We start from the raw sequence: 14,454 nt of genomic DNA on the forward strand, positions 1-14,454 counted from the left end.
ATAATCAGTACAAAAGGCTGCCATCAGAGAGAACTGAATCCTCAAGTAAGATGACCCCCAAAGATATCTACAAAGCTATGAAGGAAATATAAATCGAATAAAAAGTATTTGTGAGGAAAAATGGAAAAAATATCACTAAAAGATATCTATCAGAATGGAGTTATAAAAATCATCTAATTAAATATGCAATCGCAACAATTTTATATTCATCACACACTAGTTAAAAAGTGTTCTTAAATTTTGACAATGAATCGGCACATATTAGAGAATCTGGTAACGAGTTCCATTTATCTATATATCTATGCCAGAAAGAGAATTTTAAGATCATATTAGTTCTTGAAAAAAGTTTCCAAATCTTCCTACTATTTCTTGACCTATTGCCAGCATGAGAGAATGATAAATAATTATCAAGCTTAACTCTCGAGAAACCATTAATATATGTGTTATATGTGGTAAAGGATAATCAAAATAGATTTATTTTAGGTTCTTTTGGTAGCACACACTGGTGAGTTGTGATCATTACTCTTTTTGTTGGGTGGGAAGTGAGACATCCCTTGGATATAGGAATCTCCAGACCTTTCTGGTGTATATAGCTCATAAACTTTTCCACACCTTCCGCCTGCAAAAAAGTGTCTCACACTTTGTCATTGTTGGTTGTTCCAGACATTTCTCATGGAGAAGTCTAAAGTTGTCAGGCAATCAGAGGAGGAGAGCACTTTTAAAATCTTCCACTATTTGCTGTCAGGATGTGACCCAAAGCTGAGGTAAATATTTTGCTACTGGTGTTAAGCATATTCTGAGTAACAGAGAAAGGTTCTTTCTTTCCAACTAATTTTTACACATGACTGTACCCAAAAATGATGGGAAAATGAGGGTAAAATTGAACTATGACAGGGCTTGACACCAACGGTAACCAACTAGCTACAGATTAGTAGGAACTCAGTTTTGGCTTGTGGTTTTCGATTTTCAACAGCCAGTTTGGCTAGTAAACAAACTGAAATTGTCGTAACATCTTAGTTGTCACTAGCCACTTGGCTAGTAAGTTGAAAAGTTAGTGTTGAGCCCTGCATGATGTACAGTGCACATAATCAAATTTTACCAATCCCCTTCTTATTGAAGAGCATTAGCTACATGTGTCAGGTGCATGGTAAAAGATTTGTTCTCAATAGGTTGTACCTAGAGCAGTAGCTGAGTCATTTGAAAGTTTAGATAGACCTCAATAGGTTGTACCTAGAGCAATAGCTGAGTCATTTGAAAGTTTAGGCCTAAGTCTTCAGCAATGGAAATCATGTTGATAACCAGGTATTTTCTTTAATTTCCAGCCATTTTATATGGCTTTAAAAATTTGTGTGATTGCTTCTAACAGAAAGGAACTACAGCTGGAAGCAAAAACAAGTGAAACAAATGAGTTCATGCAAACATTTGATCCCAAGGTAGAGTAAGACTTACGTTACTTTAATTTTTTTTATGCCTTTAGTCATGTGTACGTAGAGCTTCTGGTTTTTAGAGATTGCGGGGAAAATTGTTTGATGTAAATCAAGAAATAAATTTGTTGAAAACCAATGCTTTACAGTAGAGAGTGATAGTCATAAGTCCTAATCACTGACCTTATTGCCTGACAAAGACTAGTGGTTGTTTTGTCATGATTTGCATTAGAAGTGACCACATCACAAGATAAACGTTGATTGAGTCATAATAATTGTTGTTCAAGGATATAACATTGAGGATACACCTGTGCTCATTGCCCAAGGAAGAGTGGTACTGGTGGACGGGGGGGGGGGGGGGGGGTGAGGGGGGTCCATATCCGCAAGCAAATTTGGACCAGGGGATTCCATAACCGCTAGCGGATCTAGACAGGGTCCAAATCTAGGGGGGGTCCAAATCCGCTTAAATTGATAGTGACTCTTGATTGGTTAAGCAGATGACTTTAAAATATTCTTGTATTTATTAAAGGCATCTTTTTCTACAGTCATCAGATGATCAGATGCTCTCTGATAAGTGGACAGAGATTGAGTTTGCTCTGCAGATGCTGGGTATCTCTGAAGAAGAAGCAAAAGGAATCTGGGCTATCTTGGCTGCAATCTGCCATCTGGGATGTGCTGGGGTTGCAGTTGGTGTGTGCATAATCCAATTAAGTTTGAAGCTAAACATTATGATTTGTCTGCTGTGTTTCATTATTTCTCTGTTGTGTTTCATTAGAATGTTTTGTGCACTTGTTAGAGATTAAAGCTATATGAATTTCAATCTGTAAAATAATTATTCTTCAGTCATTTTATTCAGTAGATTAGTCAGTTGGATAGGCAGCTGTTTGCTTGGTAGATCACTTGGTCAGGCAGGTCGGCAGTCAGTCAATCTGTCAGTCAGTCAGTCAATCATTCTGTTGTCAGTCAGCAGTCTCAGTCTGTTAGTCAGTCTGTCAGTCAGTCTTTTGGTCAGTGTGTCAGTCAATCTGTCAGTCAGTCTGTCTGTTAGTCAGTCAGTCATTCAGTCAGTTTGTCTGGCAGTCAGTCAGTGGATGAGTCAGTCTGTCAGTCATTCAGTCAGTTTGTCAGTCAGTCATTCAGTCAGTCATTCTGTCAGTCATTCTGTCAGTCAGTCAGTCATTTATTCAGTCAGTCAGTCATTCAGTCAGTCAGTCAGTCATTCAGTCAGTCATTCTGTCAGTCAGTCAGTCATTTATTCAGTCAGTCAGTCAGTCAGTCATTCTGTCAGTCAGTCAGTCATTTATTCAGTCAGTCAGTCAGTCAGTCATTCTGTCAGTCAGTCAGTCAGTCGATCAGTCAGTCAGTCATTCAGTCAGTCATTTAGTCAGTCATTCTGTCAGTCGTTCTGTCAGTTAGTCATTCAGTCAGTCAGTCATTCAGTCAGTCATTCAGTCAGTCAGCCAGTCATTCAGTCATTCAGTCAGTCAGTCATTCAGTCAGTCATTCAGTCAGTCATTTAGTCAGTCATTCTGTCAGTCAGTTAGTCATTCAGTCAGTCAGTCATTCAGTCAGTCATTCAGTCAGTCAGCCAATCATTCAGTCAGTCAGTCATTCAGTCAGTCAGTCATTCAGTCAGTCATTCAGTCAGTCAGTTAGTCATTCAGTCAGTCATTCTGTCAGTCAGTTAGTCATTCAGTCAGTCATTCAGTCAGTCAGCCAATCATTCAGTCAGTCAGTCATTCAGTCAGTCAGTCATTCAGTCAGTCATTCAGTCAGTCATTCAGTCAGTCATTTAGTCAGTCATTCTGTCAGTCAGTCATTCAGTCAGTCAGTCATTCAGTCAGTCATTCAGTCAGTCATTCAGTCAGTCATTTAGTCAGTCATTCTGTCAGTCAGTCATTCAGTCAGTCAGTCATTCAGTCAGTCATTCAGTCAGTCAGTTAGTCATTCAGTCAGTCATTCTGTCAGTCAGTTAGTCATTCAGTCAGTTAGTCATTCAGTCAGTCAGTCATTCAGTCAGTCATTCAGTCAGTCATTCAGTCAGTCAGTCAGTCATTCAGTCAGTCATTCTGTCAGTCAGTTAGTCATTCAGTCAGTTAGTCATTCAGTCAGTCAGTCATTCAGTCAGTCATTCAGTCAGTCAGCCAATCATTCAGTCAGTCAGTCATTCAGTCAGTCATTCAGTCAGTCAGTCAGTCATTCAGTCAGTCATTCAGTCAGTCAGCCAGTCATTCAGTCAGTCAGTCAGTCAGTCAGTCAGTCATTCAGTTTGACTTTGTCGGACAGTTAGTCAGTCTGTTAGTTAATCAATCTGTAATGAATGGTAGTTTGCTTGTAGAAACAAAAAAATATTCATAGACGCTAACTGCGCATTCTGATTTCTTTGTGGTTGTCCAAGATTTTACTAAGACTCTCTGATTATATCTTTGCAGGTGCTGACAACAAGCCCCACTTTGACAACCCTGCAGCAGTACAGAGAGCTGCGACTGTTCTTGGTACAACCCAGGAAGACATAACCGAGATCATCTTTGCACCTCCGGTTGTCAATCAGTTCACCATACGAGTGCGCCGCCAAAGCCAGTCTAGAAATGAACTGAGTCCGTCCAGTTCTGCTGACAATACCCCCGAGAGGCAAGCGAAAGCTAAAGCAGTTCATTACATTGAAGCGTTGGAAGGGTTTGCAATGGGACTCTACCAGGAAGCGTTCGCTGCCTTGGTTAGATTCATCAACAGGTAAGGAAACGATAAAGAAATGGTAAAGAAACGAAATAGGTAAAGAAACGAAAGCTGACTGTTGCAATGTGGTGTTTGTCATTACAAGTTTTTGTGTGAGTTGATCAGCGTCAAGTATGGATACCTTACCAAATGGAACAGCGAGCATGCGCCAGGGGACAATTCTGGCCGCCCTTGCGCAAAATTTCAAAGGAAAACATAAGAAACAATCGCTGTCTCGCAAAGTAAGCGAAAGAAAATTAAAACGTTCGTAGAAATCTTTGAAAGGAAACAAAAGTAGGGAAAAGGAAAACTCGAGACTTGCCGAACACTAAGCTTATTCAAGTACGCGTTAATTTCACTGTTCTGTTCTGAACTTCATCAAAAAACCATACGCTTTTAAAACACCGTGACTTACTGAGTTGTGTGACACAACTTGGTTCTGACAACCCTGAGAGCACGCCTCCTGTTCATTGCAACGTTTGCACATGCGTAGATGTTTGACCGCTGTGTTACATCCAAGACGTGAATAAACGGTTAGTAAAGTGACTGACAGATCTAACTTGAACCAGCCAATTATCACTTAGGAGTTCCTTTGCGTGTAGCTCACTTTTGAACTTTCCTACTCTGTCAGATCTCTTCAATGTAACGTTCGAACTGTGACATCAATGCACGTGCTGGACCCACCAGGCTTCCAGAACCCAGCATCAGTCGGCAAAACTGAGGGTGCACTGTTTGACGACCTGTGCCATAACTACGAGTATGAAAGGCTTCAAAAGTTCTTCCACGACACAGTGTTCAGTACTCAAATGGAAAGATACTCACAGGTACAGTGCCCGTGTATTTCACAGACCCGAGTAGTATTCCAATGTGATAGGGTGTCTCAAGAGAAGAATCAAAATACTATTTATCACAGAAGCAAATTGGTTCAGCCTTTGTAGTTTCTTTGTATCAGAAAAAGTGTAATTGTCGAAATGAACCCATGAACTCAACGTTACTCGGGACTCAACACTAACTGTAGCCCACTAGCCACAGACTAGTAGAAATTCAGTTTTGGCGAGTGGTTTCGATTTCCACTCGCCAGTTTGGCTAGTAAACAAACTGAAATTGTTGTAACATCTAAGATGTCAGTAGCCACGTAGCTAGTAAGTTGAAAAGTTAGTGTCGAGTCCTGGTTACTGCATTTAACAGGCCTGACATGTGAAGAAACGCATTCAAACAAGTCGTTTTGGTTGTTTCATAGGGAGTGGTAGTATTCAGGGTTGAAAAAAGCGCTCTTTATGTAAACTGTTCATGTAGCTTTATTATTATAGTGCTGTAGAGATAGCAAGTACTAAGAACCAAGTTATAGTATCAGCAAGCTGCAATTTTAATTTCATAATTTCGTCGAACTGTTACCTCACTTTATTTTCTCAATCCGAACAAGTTGAAATAACTTATTACTGCAATGCTCAATGTGTGGAACAATTTAGACATGTAGGATATGTGCTGTGCATTTTTCCCCAAGAACCATAATAATCACAGGACAGATGTTTACTAATCAAGTTTGATTTCACAGGAAAACATAGATTGTAGTTATGAAAGCGTGGCAAGCTCCCCTGATCCTGTGGTGTCCGTCTTTGATAGAGCTGCTCAAGGCGTGGTATGTACATTGTGTAAATCATATTTTAGTTGCCTTGTCTGTAAATTAAGTAATTCAATTCGTTTCTTTTCTCGATCTCGTCAGTAACAAGAAGCTATCGAACCTCAGCGTTCTGTAGAGCTTGAAAAAGTGCGAGGCTGAGAATTCAGACGCTGTTGCCGCTCCCTTTTCCCGTCAAGCCATACAGGCCGACGCTTTAATGGTTAATTTCAGTTTGACGCTTCGTTTAGTGTCCCCTGCAGCCGTTGTTTAGGATTTTACGCAAGCATTTCATGACATGCAAACGGCTGTGAAGGAGACAACGATTCACTTGAAACTCTTGTGCATGAACACCTTGGTCAGATTGGATCGCTTAAAAATTCAAATATCATGTCGGAGCATTTTACACATCATTAGAAATATGTGTTGTAGGCCTAATTTTTAAGACACATAATAGAAAAACATGTCACACTATCAATACCTCTTGCGTGACACTGATAGCTATATGAGCTTGTAAGTAGGGACTTTAAGCAGTCAGGACGGCAACGCTACAGAAGACGTCGATTAAAAAATGAGTTTCTCCTTTTAGTTAGAATTTCGAAAATGGCTGCATGTGTTTACCGTCTCATAGGGCGCCAGACCTCAAACTCAACATAACGCATAAAAGTAGCGTTGAGTTCCAAATGTAAATTAAAATAATTTGCCTCCGCGGTTTCGCTTCGCAGACGACGCAAATTTTGGTGATTTCACGTTGTTGTTTTGCAAAGGACGGCTAAGAAATGTACAAAGTTTTAAAACGCACGTGCTGGGCTATTGTTTTGCCAATTAGATCTCTTGTTTTTCCACGTTCTCGTTGCCGTAGCCGTCGTGGTTTGCTTAAATTGCCTAGTAAACATCTATACGTTCATTGACCGGGTTAATAGTTAATAGTGTAACGCGTTCTCGTTCTTTTTTGCTCCTGTTCTTAAGACTCGAGGCTCTACCTTGGACCTGAAAAGTGAACAGAAGGGCTTGTTGTGGATCTTAGACGAAGAATCAATCTTCCCGGGAGCAAATGACAGCAGTTTTTTGGCGCGGCTCTATGTGCATCATTGCAATGACAGTAAGTTAATTTTCCTTTGACCTTTCATCAGTTCTGAGCCATTGCCTGGGCTCTAACAGGTGGTTCTCATTTTCTTTAGAAGACACGTGGGTCAAACAGGGATCTCTCAAGGACACATTCTACATCAACCACTGCCAGGGTAACTTACCTGTACTCTACAATGCTCGGGGTTGGCTGAAAGTCGCCAGGGAACATGCTGCCGTCAAGCAGGCCCATCCAATCCTGGCCGAGTCCTCAAAGTAAGTTTAACACATGGTGGCCAGTTATTACTCTGAGTCAGGGGAGAAAAAGGAAATGTAGGTGCGCAAAAGAATTATTTCACGAAATATGCGGAAATGCAAAGAAAAATGCAAAACGAGACATTGTCGTTTCCCTGACAACAGCGACCTCCGCGTCCGCTTGCTTGCCATTTTACTCCCTCCGTTCCCCCCCCCCTTCCGACTCTAGCAACTGAGTACCCCTTTCAACACAAAGTTCCCAACACAAAGTTCTTCTGAATCTCCGCGTGTAAGCAAACCTATACGTCCTGAAGTAATGGTTGGAGCTTATAAGAAAACCATAAAGGAAATTCGCACGGTACTGTTACAGCTCGTAGAGGCAACCGTGTGACTGGTTTGCCAAGCAATGCAATCGTCTGCCAAAAAGACCATCTCAAACAGTCATTTCTGCGATGATGTGTTGTCTGTTAACTTAAATTCTCAGTACTATTTTGGCACCCTTCTTTGAGAATAAAATCTTCTAACTAGGAAATTACTGACAATTAATTTTATCCAATCGTGGAGAACGTTTTACGACCTGTAACATAACTCACTCGCAGTAGGTGTAAGGGCCTGCACAATATGTTTACCCACAGAGCTGATTTGCAGCTGTGTTATTTTACTTGTAGATCCTACTTGAATGAGATGTTCTCGCGACACCGTTCTGCTGCAGAGGGAGTGACTCGATCCCGGAGCCTGAAGAAGACGCTGAACACACCAACAGCGATTAAAAAGAACTCGCACTGTTTGCAGCTCATTTACCAAGTGGTAGGTGCTTTTGTGGAAATACGACATTGTGAACTCTTTCCCAATAGGAAATGAATGAGTGCTTTATTAAGACTCGAAATAACGCTATCCGCTCTGATTAATTTATAATTAATTTGACACTCATTTTAGTCAAGTCCCTTCACTTAGTACCAGGTCCTCAATTAGTGCTGCAGGACGCGCGTTTCTCCGCCCGCTGGAAGATTGAAGACAAGTCTGGTAGAGGTTGGCAGGGAGCCTGTCACTAATTATCAGTACCAGACCCCTTGCAGACCTCTCGCCGGCTCGCGCTGCACAAGGCCTCATACTTTTCCGCGGGCAAAGAAACGCTCGTCCCGAAGCGCTAAGAACGAGGGCCTGATCGTAAGCTGTTTGTTATCTTTTTGAACCGGAGGATCGTGGTGGAGTGTTTTTCAATTTACTTTTAACACCAAAGCCAATGTAGTAATAACGAACACCAATCAGAAAAGCAGAAATACCATAAAAAGACAATTAGAGCTCAGAATGAACACCTTCAACCGGCTTCAAGCACAGAAAACGTGAGGGACTAAGTTGCGATTGGATTTATTTTTTGCGTTTGTGTTTGCCTTTGCCTATTGTTTTAGGAGGTGGTGCGACATCTCTAGGCTGATGCTCAATGAATTCTATCATGGGTTGGTTTGGACGCCCGATAGAAAATTCAGCTTTCTGTAATCTGTTTATTTTTTCTTCTCAGGACACCCTCCTAGACGCCATACGAAAGACCAAAGTCAATTTTGTACGTTGCATTCTTCCAGTGGAAATCGCAGGCCAGACTGACAGTGTTGATGGAGAGGCCGTGAGTAGCAATAACAAAGAAACTTCCTCACTGTATGTACCGCTGGTCAGAAACCAGCTCAGGTCGGCGGAAATGTTAGATGCTGTCAGGATACACAGACAAGGTGGGTCGACTGTGGCATCAGATTCTAAATCTGTTTCGTAAGGCTCCTGTTCTGGTCGCCTCGGTTAGCCACGCAGTGACAAATCCAAGTAGTGAGGTCAGACGTGCTCGGCAAGTAAGCATAGTTTTGTTACCGTGAATGACATTCCTTAACCGTCTTTTTTGCGAAGAAACATGGTTTACTGCTTTATTTCGTGTAAAGTGCATTTTCACATTGTCTAGGAACCAGTTCGCTTTAGGCCGCTCGGGTTTTGTGGTCAGTTCATGTTTAATGAAAATTATTGGTTGATTATTTCGGAGATCTGGATGGACCGGCTAATTGCACTTCCACCATTAACTGTGTTTTTTTAAAGCAATTTTATTGTTTGGTATTCTGCAAAAAAAAAAAAAACAAAAAAAAACAAAAAAAAAATACAAATATCAGCAGTTTAACTTAGAGTTTCAGCAGGTTTTGTTAACAGGAACTGTTGCAAGAGAACTTTGATTAAGTCGCGTGAACTCGCACTGGAACTAACGATGAGGTTTCCGTACGAGAAGTTTTCGGTCGTACTCGAGTCTCTGAAAGAACTGGTATTTCTGCTGTCTTTGTCTCTTGTGGAAATTCATACAGCAGTGTTTCGTAGGAGGCTAGTGTTAAATTATGATCATAATGATCTTCGCTCCATCTAGAGCCGTCGAAAATTTCGCTTTTCGCGGAACATAGTTTAATAGACGTGCAGCACAACTTTAGAGCAGTCCTCTATTTGAGTGTCAAAAGTATTCTGGGATTTCATTGGTTCTCCCTCACAACACTCTGTGATTGGTTGAGGAAACTCGCACCAATCTCTCTGAACCAATCAAATGCAAAACAGCTGTGAAACCGACTTGGTCCCTCGTGCTTTCCCGCGTTTTCCCGCGCTTCAGGCAGTATGCTTATCTCTAATTTGAGTTCTCATCGGTTCCTAATGATATTTCACTATCCTCTGATTGGCTGACATTGTCATTACTTTGTTTTTGATTTTAGGACACGTAATCGAAAGCTCTAAAAGTTCTATACAGAAGTTTTCCGGTCTACCAATTGAAAATCTGGTCATTCAGTTTATTTCTAACCACCAAATCTTTCTAAGAGCGATTTTTGAAAAAGTTTTTTAGTTGCCGATATGGTTTTTTTTTTTTTTTTTTTTTTAATCATAGGAATGAGTTCTTGGTTCTGATAAAGAACTTTTATATAATAGCTGGTGAAAAAGAAAACCCTAGCCTTTTCAGGGTTTCGCAGGTGTTATTGACTTTCCGGCTAGTTCAAACGATGTGCACACACGTTTACCCAAACCTCGAGTGGTAAGCGTTGGCTTTAGCGTGGGAAGAGTAGCAGTTAGCAAAACCATTTCCGTTTACATGTAAATCGTTCTTAAAATAGTCGTCTACGCCATAACCACTCAAGCACCTACTTGTCGAGCGGATAAATCTTTCACGTAGAGCGGAAGGCATGGCATGACAGACCACACTGAAGAAGCATGGTCGTTTGACGGTGTTGCACAGGTTGAATACTCGGTAAATTCGCCTCTTTTATCTTAGCGCACGCTAAATGGGTGAGCAACTTAGTTTAATACTCTGTACAAAATCTACCCAGCGAAAAAACAATCATTAATTCATCACAGGAAGTGACCACTGTCATGCAAGTCGCTTCGAGGCTCTTCTAAATCTTCGTAAGTACATCTACCATTGAGCTGTTCAAAAAAAATTATTTCAGCGATACTTTGAATTGTTCTTAAAGTGACTATTATGTGATTTCTCCATGTGTACTAATTTATCGTTTTTAACGTGACGGTGTTGAGATAACACTAAATTCATACAACAAACATGGCGGTAGGTGTGTGTGGCACGATAGGGAGAGTTGCTTGGGAAACAAAGTCACTTTGACTCCGCTGCGTGATTTTAAAGAGGTTTCGCAATCCTTTATCAATACTCTTGAGACCTAATTTCGAAAATTTCTTGTGTTAGCGCAAAACGGAACACGGTCTCAAACAATGCACATAACTAAATATAATTAAAGGTCATTTAAGATGCAAATTTCGATAATCAAACAAACGAAAATGCAGTCTTTCTTTCTGGACTACTCATTGCTTCAGATTTAGTTTTTCAAAACGTAACGTAACCAAAAGGAATGAAGAAAAGAAAATCGAGGCCTTAGTTTGTTCATTCTCAGTTCCTTCTTATTTCGTGGAGGTGGTATTATATGTAAGATGTTTCCGCACAGTTGTGTTGAAAGCTGTACTACGTAGAGCGTAGTCAGGACTCGAGAGATCTATGGTTTAGACATGGCTCTCACAAGAGACATTTCAGTGCAATTATTGGTGGAAAGCGAATGGATTTAAAAGTTGTTTTGACTATTTTCGGTAATTTCAAGGTTATTGCACCCTAATTGAATATTCGTAGCTATTCACTTGTGACGGAAACCGCAGACCTGCAGTAGCAAGGCACATTTGCAAAAGCCGGCAGGATGCCTAACCGTTGTGTCTAGAGATATTGTATTCCTTCTCTCCGACTCGAAACGACGCAGTTTTTGTGCATCTTTCAATTCACGATGCCCTCCAAAACTGATGTGATTTTTAAGGAAGCTGTTGTAATCAAATCCAGCGTTTTGAAGTTCGAATACGGTACATAGTCAGGAATTTTAACACTTGGCCTTCTAAAAGTTGCTTCAAGCCAGTGGCTAATTGCGGCTTGCCGCAGTTTATGTCATGTACAGGATCGCAACTTGCTAATTCAGTAGTGTTTGTTTCCTAATATGACTGTAAATGTTTTTGCTCCTCAGGTTTTCCAGAGCATATGCCATTTGGAGAGTTTAGGCGCCGTTTTGACATCCTTGCTGCAAGTCAGCATAGAAATACAGGACCCGTTTTGGATGAAAAAAAGGTAGGTGAACTTTTACGTTGTTCTGTGTTCGAGGCATAGTCTTTCCTACCCATATGAACATAATTTCCGTTGGGAGAGGGCCAGAACTCAAAGTGCATTAAAGTTGTCGAGAGGCAACATATTATTTTACGCTCATTTACTCTAAGTTATTTATTCAAATATTGAAACCTAGTTTCTTTTGTTATGAGTGGTCATTTTTTAGACGATATCTGTGGCTATTGTTACTTTAATGCATTTGTTCATGACCGCCGTAGCGTGGCAAAATGGCAGACAAAAAAGAACGAGTCTTTGATCATAGAGTAAAATCATGTCATTCTTGAGTGTTTCCGATAACAAGTCTTGTTTGTGAAGACGCGAAAGAAGAGGGGGTATTCGGTGAACTAGAAAGTATGAAATAATTGCAGTGGTCTCACGTAGTTTTAAGTCAGTTCTTCACGCAGTGCGCTGTTTAATTGCTGCTTGCTATTGTGTTGTTAGCGATGCCTACTGCGAATGCCAGTGTATCAGCATGACTGCCAGTGATGATCTGACCCGCTTTGTTTTTCAGGCCGTAGAAACACTGCTGGATCACCTAGAACTGGATAAAAGAAGCTATAGGCTGGGACTAAGTCAGGTAAGATTAAAGGCACACCGTTCTGTAGTTGAGGAGAAAGTCGATAAAACAGCAAGGTACGTCTATTAGGACCTGTACAGCACATACCTTACACCCTTCTCCCTCATAGTCCCCCTCATAAACTTCTTAGCCTCCCTTCTCTCTTCTGTCTTCACTCCCCACACCTCTCCCCCTACGTCTCCTGTTTCCCCTTTCTTCACCCCTCTTACTATCTCTACCTTAAACCTTTCTCTCTCCCCCTTCCACCATCCTTTTTATGCGAAAGGTTTACTGGACTTAACGAAAAAAGAATAACAAGACACACAAAAACAAGAAAAAAAACTTTGCGAAACTGAAGAGGGGTTGAATTTGTAAAGACAAGGACAGAAACAGAAAATGATGACTTAATATGACTTAAGCTGATCATTGTACCGAAAAAAACAACTCCCAAGGCACCCTCCCTACCCATCAGAAATGCGCGAGTCATTACCTGACTTAGCCTCCCTTCTCTCTTCTGGCTTCACTCCCCACACCTCTCCCCCTACGTCTCCTGTTTCCCCTTTCTTCACCCCTCTTACTATCTCTACCTTAAACCTTTCTCTCTCCCCCCTCCACCATCACCCGAATAATGCTAGCGTTAGATTGAAGCAAAATGGCAATGATCTCTAAATTTCAACGTTTTTCAAAGTGTTTGTAGAGAACCAGAACAAATTTCAAAATTTGTTCAGAGGCGCCATACTGGGATCGTCAAAGTCGTTACACATTGATATTCGTACCCTAAAGCTTATAGGGGCGTGGTCGCACTGCTCTCCAGTCCATGGTATTGTATTGACAGGATGACATCCTAGAGAGTTTTGTTCTATTTCCTGACACTAATCCTGTCTTTGTGTGATCCTTTTCTGGCTTACAATACGTCAAGTTTAGATATGATTAAGCTTGTATTTCTTTGAGTTTTGGAGCTCTTGCCGACTGCGAGGTCAAATTAAACGCGTGTCAACGATCGTGTTGTGCCCGACAATTTTTTTTTACCGTTTTTGACCCCGTGGTGATTTCAACAAGTGTTCTGAACGTTTGGCAACTAAGTCAGGGTCCGAACCAAAGGTGTGTGTGTGGTCGTTTTAAATTGTTTGCGTCTTACTCAATTTGTAGACAGAATTAAGTTGCTTGATTGCAATTTTGAGCACCATTTACTTAAGTTTTTGTTTATCTCGGCTTTGATATTTGGTCCTTTTGCGTCAACTTCAAACAAAGCGAGCGACTTTGTCCAATCTTCAGGCTTTCTTCGCTTTTGGCCGCTGTACTCTTTGAAGATGTGTTTCGTGATAATTTTGCCTCAAAGGGATCAAATGATAATTTCATTTCTGTCTTAAAATTTGAGAGAACGATGCACGAAACATCTTTAAATGTATAGATCGATAGAACATCTATAATTCACGTTATCAGTCTTTTCCTTGTTTGAGGAACTTGGCTTTCAGTACACGACCGAGTTAAGAGGTCAGCCACTAAGGCTAACTGTTATCTCTTGACAGAACGTCAATTGCTATTCAATCAGTTCGTAACATTTCTGTACTTTAATAAGTTAACTCTTTTTTTGTTTGCTTTAAGTTTTTCACTGGGTTAACTTCGTGTGCAAATGATAAATTTTTTAAACCTTGCTTCTGATTGGTATGAAAGACCATTTTAGTTAGTTATGTCACAAATTTCTCGTCTCGACACAGATTAAATTAAAATGCATACCTTTACAGGTTATTATCTCATTTACATCTTTGTTTTAAAACGATTGTTTAGCTTTAAAGCCCTTTCGAATTCAGTAATGAAAGTTGCCCTGTTTTGATTAGTTAGCGGCAAAGAAAGGTATTTCGTTCTCCTCCGAAACTATGAGTACTTCGTTGCAACGTCGCGACCGACTTGTTATTGTAAGTCAAAAGTTCAAACAGTTCAGATTAGCAGTTAAAGATGAATAAAGGCTGATAGTTTCTAAAGAAACTGTTTGGGACTGCGTCGGTGGGGGTAACGAAATAATTTGGATATATCAACAAAGTTGAAATGGTAAATTTGCCACCGTTAATGATTACAAAAGCTGACGTTTAGAGCGTTAGCCCTTCGTCGGAGCGAAGGACTTCGCTCCGACGAAGGGCTAACGCTCTAAACGTCAGCTTTTGTAATC

The 14,454-nt window shown here is 40.7% G+C and overlaps 1 protein-coding gene across 1 annotated transcript in view; it reads left to right on the top strand.

Annotated features, from left to right (window-relative positions):
- Nucleotides 1–14,454, top strand: part of LOC111335440 (unconventional myosin-XVIIIa) — a 42,012-nt gene that overhangs the window by 6,012 nt on the left and 21,546 nt on the right. The window contains exons 6-17 of the mRNA XM_088743543.1: nucleotides 664–764; nucleotides 1,367–1,433; nucleotides 1,970–2,114; nucleotides 3,857–4,157; nucleotides 4,771–4,963; nucleotides 5,695–5,778; nucleotides 6,727–6,859; nucleotides 6,939–7,098; nucleotides 7,746–7,884; nucleotides 8,597–8,801; nucleotides 11,595–11,695; nucleotides 12,243–12,308. Coding sequence (XP_088599669.1) covers nucleotides 664–764; nucleotides 1,367–1,433; nucleotides 1,970–2,114; nucleotides 3,857–4,157; nucleotides 4,771–4,963; nucleotides 5,695–5,778; nucleotides 6,727–6,859; nucleotides 6,939–7,098; nucleotides 7,746–7,884; nucleotides 8,597–8,801; nucleotides 11,595–11,695; nucleotides 12,243–12,308 — 1,695 coding nt within the window. The remainder of the gene's footprint in view (nucleotides 1–663; nucleotides 765–1,366; nucleotides 1,434–1,969; nucleotides 2,115–3,856; nucleotides 4,158–4,770; nucleotides 4,964–5,694; nucleotides 5,779–6,726; nucleotides 6,860–6,938; nucleotides 7,099–7,745; nucleotides 7,885–8,596; nucleotides 8,802–11,594; nucleotides 11,696–12,242; nucleotides 12,309–14,454) is intronic.

Source organism: Stylophora pistillata, chromosome 13 (genome assembly GCF_964205215.1).
Source record: "Stylophora pistillata chromosome 13, jaStyPist1.2, whole genome shotgun sequence".
Classification (NCBI taxonomy): domain Eukaryota; kingdom Metazoa; phylum Cnidaria; class Anthozoa; order Scleractinia; family Pocilloporidae; genus Stylophora; species Stylophora pistillata.